Source organism: Protomyctophum parallelum (genome assembly GCF_964188405.1).
Source record: "Protomyctophum parallelum genome assembly, chromosome: 3".
Taxonomy (NCBI): Eukaryota; Metazoa; Chordata; class Actinopteri; order Myctophiformes; family Myctophidae; genus Protomyctophum; species Protomyctophum parallelum.
In genome coordinates this window covers 52,275,465-52,294,099 of record NC_139698.1, presented here as the reverse complement: position 1 = coordinate 52,294,099, position 18,635 = coordinate 52,275,465, and the positions used below count along the sequence as shown (strand labels likewise).

Below are 18,635 nucleotides of genomic sequence, written 5' to 3'. Positions count from 1 at the left end.
ACATGCTGCTGGAGTGCATGAGCTGATGGCCTGCTGATGTGGGTGGGCTTCTTCTTCGAAGCCAGGCAACGACCGAGGGGGAGGACCGTGGACGTGATACAGAAGCGCTTTGTGGGAGGGGGAGGAAGGCCGTGGAAGAGGAGGAGGAGGAGGAGGAGGAAGGCCATGGACTGATGTGTCGGTGAATATGGAGGCCACACCAGGCTAATCTCTCCCTTCCCTTCCAGGGGTTTGTTTGTTAGGGGCACCGCGAGGGGCACCATGAGGGAGGGGTGATTTAGAAGACAGGAAGTGAAGGAGAGCGAGCAGACATTTATGTCGTGGTTGTTTTGTTTTCCACTGTAAAATATTTTACGCGTGTGAATATTAACCTTCTGAAGAGTTAAATTAACACCAAATGTTTTAACTGTGCAGACAAAATTCAGTGTGTTCTCTTTTAATCATCAGGGAGAAATATTCAAAACAATTATTTCCTTTTGTACCTTATCTCTCATACTCTTGTGATTAATATGGTATAATATTATGTTATTTTGTGACTACTAGAGCTCTATCAGTGAAGGACACAACACGATATATTGCCATCTCAGACTTTTTGCATAGAGAACATGTGGGCTGATCTCCGTTGTGTACACACACACACACACACACACACACACACGCACACACACACACACACACACACACACACACACACACACACACACACACACACACACATGAATGAACAGTGGAACACTAACGTGATGTCTCCTAAAAGCAGTCTTTAGGTCTCCTTGGCCATTAATAAACATACACTTTTTATTCATCCTAACCTCACCCCCACCCCGATGTTCCAATTTCTTCCAAACATGCTGACCCTGCCTGCTAAGACAGAGGGCTCCATTTAACCTACACCAGCAGAATCCTCAAGCAGTTTAATAGAGCATGTGTGTACGTGTGAGTCTGACACACACACACACACACACACACACACACACACACACACACACTCACTCACTCTCCGTCTCGGTTGCTCAGCTTGACTTCTCTTCTGATTACAAATATTTGCCGTTTTCCCCCTGGTTGTCGTCATGATCACTGATGTTTCTCATCAACTCAGTCCTCTCCTCACCCGTCTGTATTCCCTCACCACTTCTTTTCATTGCCCCTACTGCCTTTCTCTATTCCTCCCATACTCTCCCTCATCTCCCCTCTGTGCGTGTCTCTCTCTGGTCCTCCGAGGGATTTAGATATGTTGTCGTGGCGGACCGGGCTCCCTCTCTGTCGGTCCCCCTCTCTTGTCGTTTGTCTGTGGCAGTGGCTCCCAAGGGCACCACAGGGGATGCCACTGTGAGACGGATGAGGGAAGCATGAGGGAAGAGGTTGGCAGTGTGCGTGATGATGCCTATCAATCCCTTCTCGCCAGTGTGTTTGTCTGACTGTTAAACTTTGTCTATGACTGTGTGGCAACATATGAGCAAGTGAAACCACATCTGTGACGATGCATGTGTGTGTAAACGCTGTCACACAGTAACGTCGTATGCACACACGCATCCGTGTGCGTTAGCGCGTGTGTACATATGAGTGTGTGTCTGGGCCGGGCCTGCTGTGACTGACGCCATTGTGCCACACCACTGAGCACTCGCCCTGTTCCCACAGCCTAGGCCTCTCTGGATTAGACACACAACAGCTGTATTGTGTGTGTGTGTGTGTGTGTGTGTGTGTGTGTGTGTGTGTGTGTGTGTGTGTGTCTTTATGGACGTGTGCACTTGTTGGCAGCGAAGAGAGAGTGAACGAGTTCAGCGTTCGTATATGGGGGTTTAGTGGGGACTGGATGTGGGCCTGGCTTCGTTTTCACTATCCAGATATCCTGGCTCACTGCCCACTGTGTACAGTGGGACCGAGTCAAACCCAAAGTCCCATTGCCAAGGCCATCTAACACACGTTTGATTTATACAACATATACATATATATTTGTTTTATTTTAATGACATTCATGGACAACTCCGACTAAGTGAGACCCAAGAACGCATACGTTGTTCTCGTTGCCTTAAAATTCCCAAACAAAACATGTAAATGGAGCTACTGCTAATGTTAAGTAAATGATAGGAAGCTATGACATGTTTCTCTAGTGGTGTCATTGAGCACAACATCCAGGGCTTAAGTGTTGAGGCAGCAGCATGTCTGTAAATGATGTCACCAACTCAGCATGATCCAGAACTAATAAGAAGAAGTACAACAATCCTCATCAGGAATCAGGAAAGCTTGTTCTATTTCTACAAGAGTCAAAATGGTACTATAGACGAATAACAGTTTAAGTCCGCACTAATTATCCATAATGTATAAATGATGGATAAGGGGTCAGGAAAACTAGGCCTTTTCGTGGATTTCCGACTTAAACTGTTATTTTTCTATAGTACTCTGATTATCTTTTGTCAAAATGTTCAACAACCGAGATGCCAACTAACTGTTACAAGTAGCTCAGTTTGTAACGATGAGGAAGCCAACGCAAACGAGGAACGTTTTAAATTATTGTATTAACAGTCTAACTTGGATAACTAAAAATGCAAACAAACTCTGTATTAACCAAGGAAGTCAGTAGAATCAGTGTTGCATGTGTGTGGATCAATGTATGGATGTGCAAAGCATAGTATAACCAACTCAGAGCAAAGAGGCTGGAGTGCTCCCAGTGAGCTACATGGTAAGAGAGAGAGAGTGTGTGAGAGACTGTCCCTGCAGCCAAATGGAGAACTATAGGTGGGCCAGATCTCCCTCCATTCTCTGAAACACAGACACCATGTTAGTAACCATGACAACCACATGAGCTACCCTGACACACCTTTTCAATATTTAAACATGGACTGTGTAGATCCTAGATATGCTGTAGACTAGAGCACTGCTTCACGCACACACACACACACATACACACATACTGTACACATACACACATACTGTAAACATAGTCATGCACAGTATAATAACTACCGGGCGACTGTGGCGAAACCACTGTGGCGACTGTGGCTCAGGAGGTAGAGCAGGTCGTCCAATGATCCATGGGTCGGCGGTTCGAATCCCGGCTCCTCCTGTCTACATGTCGAAGTGTCCTTGGGCAAGACACTGAACCCCAAATTGCTCCCGATGTGCTGGTTGGTACCTTGCATGGCTTCCGCCGCAATCGGTGTATGAATGGGTGAATGTAATGCACAATCTATGTAAAGCGCCTTGGATAAAGGCGCTATATAAATGCACCATTTACCATTTTATTTTACCGGCATGTGTGATATGCTCCTTTATAAATGAAAAGAAGTGCAGATATCAGATAATCTTAAAAATACTTTCTATGTCAGCTAACAGTAGCATTTATGAAGCTAAGCTGTGCCGCCATCCGAGTTCACTTTAAGAGGACTAGTTTTCCCACACACACACACACACAAACACACTCGGCACACACACACTGCTATCATCAGTGCAAGCACACACTGTCGTGTGCTTGCACTGTCGTGCATAATCTAAAAACAGCCTAGTCACATTATGCTCATTGATCAGAATGATCAATTCAGTTTCCAGTGTGATTATGTTTAACATGATGAAGGCACGCTTGCTTAATTGCTTCTCTCTTGTAGCTCAGCTGATCCTGAACTTACCTTATTTTAGGGTGGCAGTGCACTTAAGGACACACTTGGCTAAGTAACAGGAACCTAAAGCCTGATTTATTTGTGAGTGGTTATAGAGTGGGCATAGCAGATCTATAAGATCACAATGTGTTTTTAGTGTTTTCATTAGCCATGGACTAGTGTAAAGGTTATTGCCTATTATGCATACAATATGGGAAAGGTGAACAGGCTGCGTATAATCTTAACTCTCACACAATACACATTTTAATGTTGGCTTATAACTTAAGCTGCATGTAAAAAGAGTCAAAGACACAATATGTAGGACTACGTCATATGAAGAACAGTGTTAACTTGGCAGCGTATCAGATGAGGAGCAGAAAGCCCAGAGTTCTTCTATAATGACAGGAAGCTGGGGAATGCTAAGTGCTATGAGCCAAATGTTGTGGCAATGTAGCCGGTTTTGATTTTGGCCCACACACTGCTTGCTTGTTTTGATGCCTGTTTGTGTAGCCCCCTCCCCCCCCCCCCCCCCCCAGCCAAGACCCAGCCCACAACAGCCTGTTTGTGTAGCCCCCCCCCCCAGCCAAGACCCAGCCCACAACAGCCCTGCCACTCGGGCTCAGCCCTATTGGCGGCACGACAGGTTGCGAGTTGGTCTGGCGAGTGGGAGCCCCGGGTTCAGTCCCCACTTCCGTGTAATGCTACAATCACAGGTTATTGGCATATTTTCTCCATTTGCTATGAGTGTAACTGGTATGTTGGTCTGTTCTACCACCCCTTTTAACCCATTCTAGACGGGAACCCCTTTTGGTGTTTTAACTAAGCATTATGTTATACTTTAGCTATTGAAAAAATAGCAGATCTACAAGCTCATAGCGCTATTTATTTTGCTATTTTTTGCTATTTTTGAAAAATCGTGAAAATACTGGCCTAAATGGGTTAATTCCAGGTACCAATAATTATACATAATTATTTCCCCCAAATCTGATGAGACATTTGCACGGCGTATTGTGGAACACACTGGCATGAATTGCATGACGAGTATAGCCACAAAAGTCCAATGGAGAGCAAGCCCCTTCCCAGAACCTTACCGTAACCCCTTAACTGTAACCCACAAAATCAATGACAATCTCTAGTCTAAACCAATGCTTTACTTAGCCATCCGTGTTTATTTATTGACCTTTCACTGACACTGCAGCATGATGAAGTAGTACACCATAAAAAAAGAACGAAACACGAGTTTAAATATGGAGAATTGGAGATGCAATGTTACTGCTTTCCAGAAAAGGTGCCGTCATTTTGGACTTGTAAAGGAGCTAGTGATAGTGAGACTATTGCTCCCTCTTATTCCGTTGACGTCTAACCAGCAACGCAGCGCTTTCCAGTTGCCATGACGCCGGCTGTGCAACTCCTCTCCCTTCCCTTTCATGCTTATCCCATTCTGAACGGGCACCCATTTTGGTGTTGGCATCATGTTATGCTTTAGCTATTGAAAAATAGCAGATCTACAAGCTCATAGCGCGCCACCGAGTGGCGCGCTACGAGCTTGTAGGTCTGCTATTTTTGAAAAATCAAAGAACGACTGACATTTTTTTAATCTGATCTCAGGTCAGAATGTGTTAATAATGAAACTGTCAGGATGTAATAGAATTGTTTTTAATCTGATCTCAGGTCAGAATGGGTTAGATTTCGTTTCTGGCATGGCCTTGGAGTTTCTTTTGTGTCCTTTGCAGCATGGCGAGGATTGATGCCGCGCGGGCATGCGCCACTCAACCGCTTTTGGTGTCCGAGAGCACTTCAAAAAACAAAACGGAGGCACTAAGCTGGTCGTAAATAACGTGTAAATAAAATGACTAAAGGAGGGTGTATAACTGACAGAATATGAATGTTTGTGTTACACAATGTTTGTGTTTACACTTTGACGTAAAATTGTCATTTCATTGTCGATGGGAATTTAGATTGTGTACGACAAAGTTTGTGCCCACACACTAAAAGCTTTTACATAGGAGGGCACTTGCCCCTCCTATGTCCAGCTCAAATTTGCATCATTGCGAACGCAGTGAGCCACTTACTATGACAGCAAGGGCTGAATGTCTGTGTGTGTGTCACGCTGTTATACCACCCGCCCGCCACCAGAGGGCGCAGCTGTAGCACACACACACACACACACAGGGCGCAGCTGTAGCACACACACACACACACACACACACACAACCACACACACACGAGCTGCGTTCGCTTCCCGCGTTTGCGCGTCTTACTTGTGTCTATAGTATGCAAAGGGGTGCTAGCCCCTCCTATGCACAGCTTTGTGTGTTTGTGTGTATGTGCACGGAATGTTTGTAGCACGGAATGTGTGTGACAAATACACATTTTGGCACTATTTAAGACATACCCAAGCTTTGGTCCCATGTGTACAGTAAATCGGCCTCGGAAGCAGACTTGAGAAAGAGCGGACCTCCCGTCAAATGGAATTCCGAAACTCCGAAACCACGGTAGACTATAGTGTTTGTTTTTCACTCTGCATGGAGCCCCAGTGGTTGTTGTAGTGCTTTGTCCATTGAGTCCAAAAGTACTGTTGGATCATGCTGGTGTGTTTGTGTGTGTCAGTGTGTCTTCGCTTACATTGCCTGTGTGAGTCATTGCTGAGTGGATGCCAGTTCAGTGTGAGGCCTGCCTGCTGTCAGAGAGGCAGATGAAGGCATGAAAAGCCCAGGCCTTCCCCCTCTCTTAACTCCACCACTCCCTGCTGGCTGCTACATGGTCCTACTCCACCCTGACTCACTCAGCCAGCACCACCACAACACAGCGGAACCTTCTCTTGAGTGTGTTAGTGTCATGACGTGTTTGGAGCTTGAAGATCTGCTATTTTCGCAGAATAGTTTGCCCTCGGAATAGGGACGCCAAGGTTCATGTGATTTAAACATTATTTGACAGACAGACAGAACATTCGGAAGGTTCACAGGATTTTAATGTGTTACGCTACATTACATGTTACATGTAAATAAACCTACGTATGTCTACAGCTAAGAATCGACCTAATATTAGGTCATAATTTGTCAGTGTGTCAGTCAGTGTGTGAATTTGTGATATGAGAGTAGATATCTAGGATTTTGGATATTGTAATATGACACAAGCACAGTATTTTCTTGGTTTTAATCACTTAAGCCTTATTTTTAATACTTTTATTTTATACTTTTCTACTATATATTGTATATATTAGGTTTTTACAATGCAGCGCTGCATTATTGTCACAATATTGATAGTGAGGCGTTTGGTCTAAAAAATATTTGGGATATTTATATATTATATATTTCAATCAGCCTTACATTTGGGCTAAAGTGCATCTCAGACTCACACACTTCGGTTTGAGATCCCCACTGGACTGTGTGTGTGTGTGTGTGTGTGTGTGTGTGTGTGTGTATGAATTCCACATGCCTCTGTCTCGCTCTCCCTCTGCTGTCCTTCTATTCCAGCAGGTTTCTTTAAAACATCAGACCACCCCTCACCCCATTGCACCCCCTCTGCGCCGTAGGCCCACCAGAAAGCGAACGCCGGGAGCAGGGCGAAAAAGCTTGCACTTCGTTAAGCGTGACCATAAATAAACACAATTCACTCATGCCACACAGGCTCATAGCATTCTGCGTGACCTGAAAGAAGGGATCTCTGTTATGTACCGTTATGGTGTTTTTCTTTTTTTTCCCCTCTCCACCGGGGCCCTAAACCTCACCATCACCCACGCATGTGAGCCTGTGAGTCAATATCGGTGATGAATCACTCTCAACACTGACTCTCATTTATCAATGACACATTTGGGCAGTTTCTTCTTTTGGTGGAGAACGGAGAGCACTGAGCCAAGGGGAAACTTGTGTCTGTGTGTGTGTGGGGGTAGCGGTACGGAGTGTATTCAAAACCAAAAGAAGAAAGTGTCACTGAGAGTGCAATAAACAAATCGACACAAGCCGAGGCGACTGAAATGCCTGGTATCTGAGCTTTGGTTTCGGATGCATAAGAACAGCAGAGCGACTCATCGCATCTCCAAAAAGTGCGTTCACACGCATGCACACACAGTCACCCAACGAAAGCGTTTTTTGTTTCTTTAAGTATGATGCAAATATACGGAAAGTCTCAGCATACCAAAAATAGCACAGAGATGAGTCCGTGTCTCTGAATCAAACGTGTGTCTGTCTGTCTGTCTGTCTGTGTGTGTGTCGTGTGTGCGCACACAGTGTTTACACTCTTCACACATGGTCACTTTGCAGTTTTCCAATGCTGGTTTCTTGTTTTTACGTACGTCTTATCATAGGCTGATAATTAGAATAATGCAAAACCAGAAGTCCATAATTTAAGAATATCCATATCCATGAATATTTGTACATACAGTATCCATCAAAAAGATAAAACACTAAAAGCTTGAGAGCTTATTTATATTGTGGTCCTTTGAGTGCAAATGTGTGTGAACTGAGTGCACATCAAACAATAGCTTGAGTGCAATGTTGTGCAAACTGAGTGCATATCAAACAATAATGGTTGTTTTGATCAACTCATTTGATCACTCAAATAGCCCTATTTCTCAGCTCAGTTGGTTCCCGTTGAAGTAACATGAAGGGATCCATTCATTTTTCAGTCATTACTGTTATCCTTCCTTTACCAGATCGCAACCTGTGGTTGGCATTGCACGTCACTCACAATACAAACGGATACAAAAAACATTGTGCATGATGTCTGCCAAGTATACCGAAATGGAAATGTTTTTCCATATTTAATAAGAGCAGTAGAAACGCAAACAGGAAGCGGTACAAACAGAAAAGAGCCTTTTACAAGTACTATTTCTGCCCTGCATGTCCAAATAGAGACACCAGGTTAAAAGTTGTTAAATGTGCCTTTATCCAAAGCACTTTACATTGTGCATTACATTCACACACCGATGGAGGAAACCATACCATACAATGCAAGGCAGGCACAAACCTGCTCCTAAGGAGAATGTTTGGTTAGGTGTTCAGTGTCTTGCTCAAGGACACTTCGACAGTAACACAGCCGAACCCGGGCCGGGAACCTTCCGATTCCCAAGCGGCCATTCTACCTCCTGAGCCACTGATGCTTTCTGTTTTGTGCAGTACAGCTCACTCGAAGACTATGAAAAACGAATCTTTAAGTGAACCATGGTTAACAGGATTTCATGCTTAAGTGGCAAAGATAAGATTAGATCTGCAATAACAGTCTTCTCTTCTGTCTTGCTATTATTGCCCCATTATGTTTCTTATACCTCTCATTCTCTCCTCCCAGGACCCGCCGTTGCGGCCCAGTCCCTGTTCACCGTTCCTCGACGGCCTGGCTATGGCACCATGGGGAAGCCCATCAAGCTGCTGGCCAACTGCTTCCAGGTGGAGATCCCCAAGATGGACGTCTACCTCTATGAGGTGGACATCAAACCGGAGAAGTGCCCACGACGAGTCAACAGGTAAAGTGTGCCCACTTTACACATGGAATAGTGTTTGAGTGTGTCCATTGTACACATGAAATAATGTTTCAGTGTGTCCACTTTACACATGGAATAGTGTTTGAGTGTGTCCATTGTACACATGAAATAATGTTTCAGTCTGTCCACTTTACACATGGAATAGTGTTTGAGTGTGTCCATTGTACACATGAAATAATGTTTCAGTGTGTCCACTTTACACATGGAATAATGTTTCAGTCTGTCCACTTTACACATGGAATAGTGTTTGAGTGTGTCCACTTTACACATGGAATAATGTTTCAGTCTGTCCACTTTACACATGGAATAGTGTTTGTGTTTCAGTGTGTCCAGTCCAGTTCCCTTTACACATGGTGGTGTGTTACATTGGGCCCGATTCACTAAGTTGTTTACACCCATATTTTGCGTGTAAAGGAATCTTTCTAAACTTCCCAAGTTAGTAGTTTAGAATAAGGCATTCATACAGCAAGCTTTGGTCCCATGTAAGTCTGAATCGGAGGAGACTTGAGAGAGTCTCTCTGTGTAAACAGCTTAGTGAATCGGGCCTAATAAAATGTATGTGTCCACTTGTTACTGTGTATTCTTGACTCCGTTGTTGCTTCTTGCTTTATTTTTTGCCGTTTGCAGTGGAAATATTTTATTATATTTTATTATGTTTTTTATTATTTACTCAACCTTTCTTTCTGTGTTGTTATAGCACAAAGACTTCTAAGCTAATGGCATCTCTATAGTATCTTCATCTTGGCAGGTATATGTTGTATTTTGTATTGTGAGATATCACCACTGTCTTAAAAAAAAAGAGTTCTTAACTTCTTAGGAGTATCAGCCTTTTGTCCGGTTAATGCTGAAGAGATTTTGTAGGGTGGAGGACAATTGCTTTGCCTATAAGGAACCAAATAAACCTTTACAAAAATAGAATACTTGGTCCAGGTGGCTGGCATAGCCGCCCGCCGTGCACAACGGGTGCACTTTGTAAAAATGATCCGTATGATGAATTGAACTCATGGCTTATACATGACATTGAACTGGACTGTTGTACTGTACAGGGAGGTGGTGGACTCCATGGTGCAGCACTTCAAGGTGACCATCTTCGGGGATCGCAGGCCAGTCTACGATGGGAAGAGGAGCCTGTACACAGCCAACCCACTGCCCGTGGCTCCCGCTGGGGTGAGAAGGCAACACACTTGCATGCATAGTACACACACATTACATTACGTACAGTACATGGAGACGCCTGCAACCTCCTCGGCATATATACAAGTTACAATTTAGGCATTTAGCAGACGCTCTTAATCCAGAGCGACTTACATTAACCCATTCTGACCTGAGATCAGATTAAAAAAATGTCTATTACATCCTGACAGTGTCATTATTAACCCATTCTGACCTGAGATCAGATTCTAAAAGTGTCTTCGATTTTTCAAAAATAGCAGACCTACAAGCTCGTATCGCGCCACTCGGTGGCGCGATATGAGCTTGTAGATCTGCTATTTTTCAATAGCTAAAGCATAACATGATGCCAACACCAAAATGGGTGCCCGTTCAGAATGGGTTAAGCAAGAACAAAAAAGCATGGGAATACATCACATATATAAAAAGCATTTATCATGAAACATGCGTAAGCTAAGAACGTAACAGTGGAACATCTATATAATTAAACTATACATATAAACTATACATATATACTATACTATGCTATACTGCTGTACTATGACGTGCTATGACTACATACAGTGCAATTATAGTGCTGTCTACATAACAAGCTGTATCAAATGCTATCTAAGTCTACAAAAGTGCTATCTAAGGGGGTAGGGTAAGGCATGTCATCACTCTTTGTCCTGGGGTGCATACGTTGGTTAGACATACTAACAGTCCGACAGGCATTAGTTCGACAACGACATCGCTCCCGACATGCGCTGCGGGTTACCCGTGCTGTGGGTTAAGAAATCACCGGTGGCTCCTGACAGGCATGGCAGGTTCAAACTAACACAGCGGCGGGTTAAAACTAACCTGTGGCTCCCGACATGCGTGGCACGTTACAACGAACCCATAGCAGGTTAACCCATTCTGACCGGGCACCCATTTTGGTGTCAGCATCATGTTATGCTTTAGCTATTTAAAAATAGCAGATCTACAAGCTCATATCGCGCCACCGAGTGGCGCGATACGAGCTTGTAGGTCTGCTATTTTTGAAAAATCGAAGAGCGACTGACATTTTTAGAATCTGATCTCAGGTCAGAATGGGTTCATCAGACCAGTGTGTGTCCGGCGGAAACCTCGTATGAATCTGATCTCAGGTCAGAATGGGTTAAAACTAACCCGTGGCCCAAACACATGTACCCCTTTGTCCTCTCCCCGGTATAGGTGGACCTGGATGTCACTCTCCCGGGTGAGGGCGGGAAGGACAGGCCCTTTAAAGTCAGCATCAAGTTTGTGTCTCTGGTCAGCTGGCACATGCTGCACGAGGTGCTGACCGGCCGCAGCATGCCTGAGCCTCTGGAGCTGGACAAGCCAATCAGCACCAACCCTGTGCACGCTGTGGACGTGGTGTTACGACACCTGCCGTCCATGAAGTGAGTCACCGCTTTTATGCTGTAAATGCGGTAGCTCAGGGTTGTTTTTGACTGTCATTGTCACCTGTGAATGTTCACTGTGTTCAAAACGGAATGATAAGAGCCTTGTAACCCCCCTGTGGAATGAAAGCCAGATGCGTCACTGCACTGCATTTACAGCACTTGTGACAACTGTTTTTGTAGCTTCTGGGTGTTTTTTTTTCTTCTTGTGCAGCTTTCAAGAAACATGACTCAACTCGAAAAGTGTGTTCCGCAGAGCACATGTGTCTCCGCCAGCCAGTGCTGCCTGAAAAATATGACTCCTACGTACTGTATGACCGTAGAGAGTATGTGTGTCGATTTCTGTGAGTTTTGGACAAAGTAGTAGTACTAAAGGTGTTTTGAAGGCACCTTGTGTGTAAGTGTAAGTGCCAATAATTGCTGTGGTTGCAACCAAAGCGGCACGTTGAGTGAACCAAAACCAGCGCTGCCTGCCATCCAACGTGCCACTGCCTCTTCTCGCTAATGGCTACGAAGGGTGAGTGTGTGTATGTGAGGGAGCTAAGCAGAGATTGAGTCATAAGAACACACACATGATGAGATTCTTTTGAAACTCTTGTAAATATTTGAGAAATGTAATGTAAAGTAAACGATCGATGCGCACATAAATGTCTATAACAATATGGCTAATATAATGACATACGCATTACATATACATTTAAATTATTTTATCATTTAGATTGGTCCATCGATGCTGCTCACAGACGGTCACACACACACACACACACACACACATACGCACGCACGCACGCACGCACGCACGCACGCATGGACGGACAGCAGCGAATATATTGTCTTGGCCCAGTTGGCCACACCTTTGGCCTGGCCGAAAAGAATATTACTGAGCCGTTTTAGATTGGCACTCTTAACTGAGATGTATGGTTATTACAGGTCATGTTGACCATGTTTTTGTTAAGTTTTTTCGTAAACGAATGGCTTATAGTCCTGCTGTTTTTGAGGGGCTCCTATGCACAGCTTGGTGTGTTTATAGCATGGAATGTGATGATTTGATTGGCTGTGCACGGAATGTGATGTATGATGATGAGACAGGCGAGACAGCCCCTCACTTCACACGAGTGTGATTCTTGTATAAGGAACGGGATTTGGACTTGCAAGGTTTCCACCCAATAGCAACATTTTGAAATGTGTTGGGAGTGGAACCTAACTTGCCACGCAGAAACCCTGAAACATGACGATATACTGTCTCCGGAACACCATCCAGTCACTTCCTACATGTAGTATAGGCCTACCTAATGTGCACATAAGGGGAAATACAGTAGCGTCTGTATAGTGTACTGTTCTGATACAAAGAGCAATATTAGTTTTTTTTTGTACCCACAATATGTGCACGTTAGGGGAAACGCAGTACTGTTCGTGTATTCGTACGTTCTTCTGACCTGCCTCTGTCACCAGCTGTTAAAACTATAGAGTCAGACATGGAAGGAATGCCAGTAGTTTAACACACACTGTGTGCTTTCTGATACCGAGGACGATTAGTTTTTTCGTATGATCCACACCAAATATCAATACTGTAATCCGTGTGGAAATCAAATGTGTCTTAAATATGATCCCAATGCATGCTATACCGCCGACCCCACAATATCAACGTCGGAGCCAATATCGGAGGCCCTTTTAATGAAACTCTGTTCCCAAGCCATATTGACAGATTTCATTTGACTCTTATTTGCCATATTATGTGCCTAGAGGGCCAGAATGCATTGGCATCATGATAGATTGTCCAGCCTGGGATTCACACAGAGGCCCATGGTCTATGCACTATTATTAATGTTGGCTCCTGTACCGAGCGATAAGATGTCGATAAAGCCAGGTGAGCGACGTCGCCGCCATCTCATTTCATTGATGGCGTTTCCAGGATGTATTGAACAGAGGCTAGATGTGACACTCTACAAACTACCATTGACCCACATTATCAATTCAGGTTGTGTCAACTAATACTAATTCCCTATTTCCTGCTCGCTCATCCCACCACCCTTCATACTATACATTTAATGTTTATCTTCTTCAGTCTTGTTTTGACCTCTTTATCTTCCCCCAATGTCCTTTTCTTTTTCCCTCTCCTCCACCCATCTGTCCCCCTATCCCTTTCATCTCTCTGTACAGGTACACTCCAGTGGGTCGATCCTTCTTCTCTGCTCCAGAAGGCTATGACCACCCCCTGGGCGGTGGCAGGGAGGTGTGGTTTGGTTTCCACCAGTCTGTGCGGCCAGCCATGTGGAAGATGATGCTCAACATTGATGGTGAGGATCAGACTTGTCCTGTCCCCAGTACTGTATTGAATGAAAAGTGGATGTGTTGTTCATGTGGAAAGACGAATCCCACTCAAGTTTATTTTTATTTTTATTTGGAGTTTCCCTGGTTGGACGTTGGACGTTGGACGTTGGACGTTGGACCAAAGCATTTTTATAGCCTTGCCCTTATGTTTTAATGTTCCCGTTCTATTAGATGTTTTTTTTGGTGTGTTGTTTCTTCTGCTTTTATTCATTTGCTGTAGCACTTTGAGATTCTCACGAATATAAAGTGCCTTATGAATAAAATCCATTATTAAAAATCACCGTTAGTGATGCTAGTGGTGAAAATTGGAGAATGTGCTGTGCCTTCTGTTCTCTGCAGGCGGTTGTTGGAAAGCAAGTCTGCAGAGAGTGTAACAAAGTGATTGTACATATGTGTGTATGTATATGCGTTAGACAGAGGAGCATGGTGGAAGGTGGGCAACTGACTGAATAGGAACTGCCTAGGCGGTTGCTGTGGAGACAGAGGGCAGCGTGTGAGAGACTGGTGGGCGGTGCCAAGGTCGGCAGGGTAGCGACGCTGTTGGGGAACGTTTTATTTATTTATTTTTTAGCTTTTGTTTTATAGTGCTGTTTCTGTTTTAGTCTGTCTCTCTATCACTGTACCATAAAATCTGTTGGTCTCCCCCACGTCAATTCAAACATTAACCAAGAGGCCCGAAAGCGTCTCAACATCTAGAAAGTGTTCCTAGCCCATTGTATGCTCAAGCGATGAAACTGGTCTCATGAGAAGGTCCCCAAATGGGAGCCAACGACCAAACTATTTGCCATTCATTGCACACCTGTGCATGCCATCATCCACAAGCGCTTTCACTGATCATCAAAAGAGGATGTAGAAAGAATAATTTTATTAGGGGGGCGTGAGACCTTTGGAGTTTACGTTTACATCTCTGACTCACGGAGATCAACAAACGGTTGTCAAAACAAAACGCGAAACGGGGGCGAGGAAATAATTCAGAGTGAGATCGCTTCCTGATGGCAGTGAGACCTTTTGAAACAGACTAGCAGTGTGTGTAGGTGTGTGAGAGCACTGTCATCACACAACAGATTGTAGATTAGTAGTTAACAGCATATCTCTCCCTCTCTCTCTCTCTCTCTCTCTCTCTCTCTCTCTCTCCCTCTCTCTCTCTCCCTCTCTCTCTCTCTTGCACTTGCATTATAGCTACCGGGCACATTTGTGCTTACCAAATCAATTCCTGTGTCTGTCTTCATTTAACCCATTTTGAGCGGGAACCCATTTTGGTGTTAGCATTATGTTACGCTTTAGCTATTGAAAAATAGCAGATCTACAAGCGAGATTGTAGGTCTGCTATTTTTGAAAAATCGAAGAACGACTGACATAGAATCATAGCTTTTTCAGAAAACTGTTGGGATGTAGAAGACATTTTTAGAATCTGATCTCAGGTCAAAATGGGTTAATATTCATAGAACATTTGAGCGGGTCTGTGTAACTTTATGGAGTGATTAGTTGCTTGGCAATTGCCATTTCGAACATTATGATGTTGTGAATACGAAGCATCAGATGCCTGTTTACTCTGTCCTGCATGAATACCAAGCTGAGACGTTTGTCCGGCCACAGGAGATGCCCCACTTCCTAGAATCTGAGGAGACAAACGTTAAATAAACTAAAATACAAATTTGTTTAATCTCGTTATGCTAGAAGTGTTGGTCAATGCTTTGTGTTTAATGCATTGGAAGTGTTATTCTGCTTGCGAGCTGGTTATAGCCAACATTTTGAGGCCAACTCTTTATTTGTTGCTTAAGTTGTTGATGGAGTGCTGAAGAAACTATATCTGTTGGAGGAGCGACAAAATCGTTGACAACATCCATAAGTGGTTGTATTCCATTACTGGATAAATGGTTGTTTAGAGTAGAACTGATATATTAAAGTTTGTTGCTGACTCTTTTATCTGCTTGTCTGCAGTATCTGCCACTGCCTTCTATAAAGCCCAGCCGGTGATCCAGTTCATGTGTGAAGTACTGGACATCCACAACATAGACGAGCAGCCCCGGCCCCTTACAGACTCACACCGGGTCAAATTCACCAAAGAAATCAAGGGTGAGAGAGATGTATCAAACACTGCCATGCTGACCTGTGTGTGTGCATGTGTGCGACTGTGTGTGTGCTCGCGTGATGGTGTATATGTGCGTTTGTGTACTGTGAACATGTGGCTGGCTACACATGTTCACCCTCCCACGTTACTCCAACCCACTCTGTTACTCACCAGGTCTGAAGGTGGAGGTGACGCACTGTGGAACCATGCGCAGGAAGTACCGCGTGTGCAATGTGACCCGCCGGCCGGCCAGCCATCAGACGTGAGTCAGCGGGGGAAGGGGCCAGTGGAGGAAGACTGTGTGTGTGTGTGTGTGTGTGTGTGTGTGCGTGCGTGCGGCTGTGCGCTCGCGTGCATGTGCGGTGACTTGAGTGGCCCATGTTATGACTGATCACCAATTCACCAACTAAACCACATAATGGCTCACTCTTGCAATTGCCAAACCAGAAAGCAGGCATTAGTCATCCTTCACTGAAGTGAAGCCTGGTTTTTACTTAGTTGTGTGCCAGCGCGAGCAACAAAGTATGAATCGGTGGTAATTCTAGCATGCAACTGCTTGTCTCTTTGCTGTGTCATATTTTAGGCATGGTCTAATTTGAAACTATTATGCTTTTATTTATTTATTATTCATTGTAAGACTATTTGATCACCACGTGGCCATCTCAACAGCCAGACCGTTGGTTTAGTTTTTTTTGCTTTCATTTTCATGTACACAAGAGGATGTATGTGCCATGTTTAGCAACCTAAACATGCATCTCCCTATCATGTCGTTTGTAAGGTTCTGCTCTACACTCTTATACAGTATTTGAACAAAATAAGGTGGACGAGCTTTACAGTTCTTAACCCATTCTGGAAGGGAACACCTTTTATGTTATACTTTAGCTATTGAAAAATAGCAGATCTACAAGAGAACCACTGATATAGAAACATAGGTTTTTCAGGATTTAGAAGACATTTGTAGAATTGTCCTCGGGTCTAAATGGGTTAAATGATGTGTTCTGTTGTGGACAGGTTCCCCCTGCAGTTGGAGAATGGCCAGACAGTAGAGCGCACTGTAGCTCAGTACTTCAGGGAGAAGTACAACTTGCAGCTGAAATACCCCCACCTGCCATGTCTACAGGTGGGACAGGAACAGAAGCATACCTACCTGCCTCTGGAGGTGAGACAAACTGGCCAACCCATGTAGAGATTTTCATAGATTTCATAGTGACATGATTCTGGCATGATCATACTGAACATGATGCTCACATGATACTGACATGCAGTAATACTGACCATGATGATACTGACCATAATATTACTGTTTCTTTATACATTGTCTTTTCTATGAATGTTGAATTCATGTTAATGTCTAGTTTACTTGGTAACATTTACATTTGGCTTTGTACCTGTTCAGCTCCTTAGCCCTCTACACCAAACCTCTTTGACGAAAATCTACAAGATCTACAAGCTCACAATGCTTCTTGCTACGACACGATGTGGGCTTGTGAATTGGCTATTTTCAGTGAATGCCCCCCCCCCCCTTGAATACATATGCTAGGTGTCTTATAACCTCGCATCACCAGGCTTTCCACCGCCTCGGAGGAAAGCCTGGTCTCTGTTTCAAAAGTCCGTATGATCCGGGCTGGGGCCGGATGATGTGGTTACGTCATGTTGTAGTATTGTTTTGTAGTCAAGAAGCGGAAGCGGAAACTTCCTTTTCCCTCTAAATAAAAGCTCTCGCTTACGAGAGCTTTTATTGAGAGGGAAAAGGAAGTTTCCGCTTCCTCTTCTTCCTGTTTGTAAGCATATCATCCGGCTCCAGCCCGGATCATATACCGAAATGAAGTGGTGCCCAGGCTAGGTGTCTTATATGTCTTATCTAATGCCAACCTGGGGAGAGCAACGGACTTTTTCAGAAAACTGTCATGTTTAGACTATAGTCTCACGTCTAATTGGGTAAGATGTTGCCATGTTCTCCCTGCAGGTGTGCAACATTGTAGCCGGTCAGCGGTGCATCAAGAAGCTGACTGATAATCAGACCTCCACTATGATCAAAGCCACAGCTCGCTCTGCACCCGACAGACAGGAGGAGATCAGCAGGCTGGTGAGTGGTGGAGCCCCCAAGTGGACGGAGGCCTGTTTTTAAAAGGCCTATTCATAGTCCTGATTTTCGGTGAAGAAGGTGAAACCACCGAAAACTATGAAAACATGAAATCACGGCGCGGTGGTCACCGCTCACACAACACATCTCTCTGTTTTTACTGGCCACCGTTTCGGTGTCACTGTCACTGGACTATGAATAGGCCCGAAAGATACTGCATGGAAAGGTGTGTGATAACGTGTTACTTAGAAATTCAGTGTTTGTTGTAAAGAAAAAATTTCTGATACTACTGCAGTTACAGTATCTTCCTTTCTGCTGTCAACATTTCTTGGTGTTCTCCACTCGTGGTTACATCACATTGTCAAACTGTTCTTCTACACTAGTTACTTACTGCTCGTCGTCATGCATTAGTGTCACAATTAAAATGATGCCAGCACTGCTGTATTATGGATGGCAGCAGTTACCTGGCTCAGAAAATTGCCTGAGTCATAATGGATTTAATGTG

The 18,635-nt window shown here is 44.2% G+C and overlaps 1 protein-coding gene across 2 annotated transcripts in view; it reads left to right on the top strand.

Moving 5' to 3' along the window:
• The window catches only part of ago3a (argonaute RISC catalytic component 3a), a 40,447-nt gene that overhangs the window by 9,526 nt on the left and 12,286 nt on the right, over window positions 1-18,635 (top strand). For both annotated transcript variants that reach the window (XM_083761431.1, XM_083761430.1), the window contains exons 2-9: window positions 8,880-9,054; window positions 10,119-10,239; window positions 11,437-11,645; window positions 13,806-13,942; window positions 15,918-16,052; window positions 16,222-16,309; window positions 17,059-17,206; window positions 18,014-18,133. In XM_083761431.1, the coding sequence (XP_083617557.1) occupies window positions 8,880-9,054; window positions 10,119-10,239; window positions 11,437-11,645; window positions 13,806-13,942; window positions 15,918-16,052; window positions 16,222-16,309; window positions 17,059-17,206; window positions 18,014-18,133 (1,133 nt within the window). The remainder of the gene's footprint in view (window positions 1-8,879; window positions 9,055-10,118; window positions 10,240-11,436; window positions 11,646-13,805; window positions 13,943-15,917; window positions 16,053-16,221; window positions 16,310-17,058; window positions 17,207-18,013; window positions 18,134-18,635) is intronic.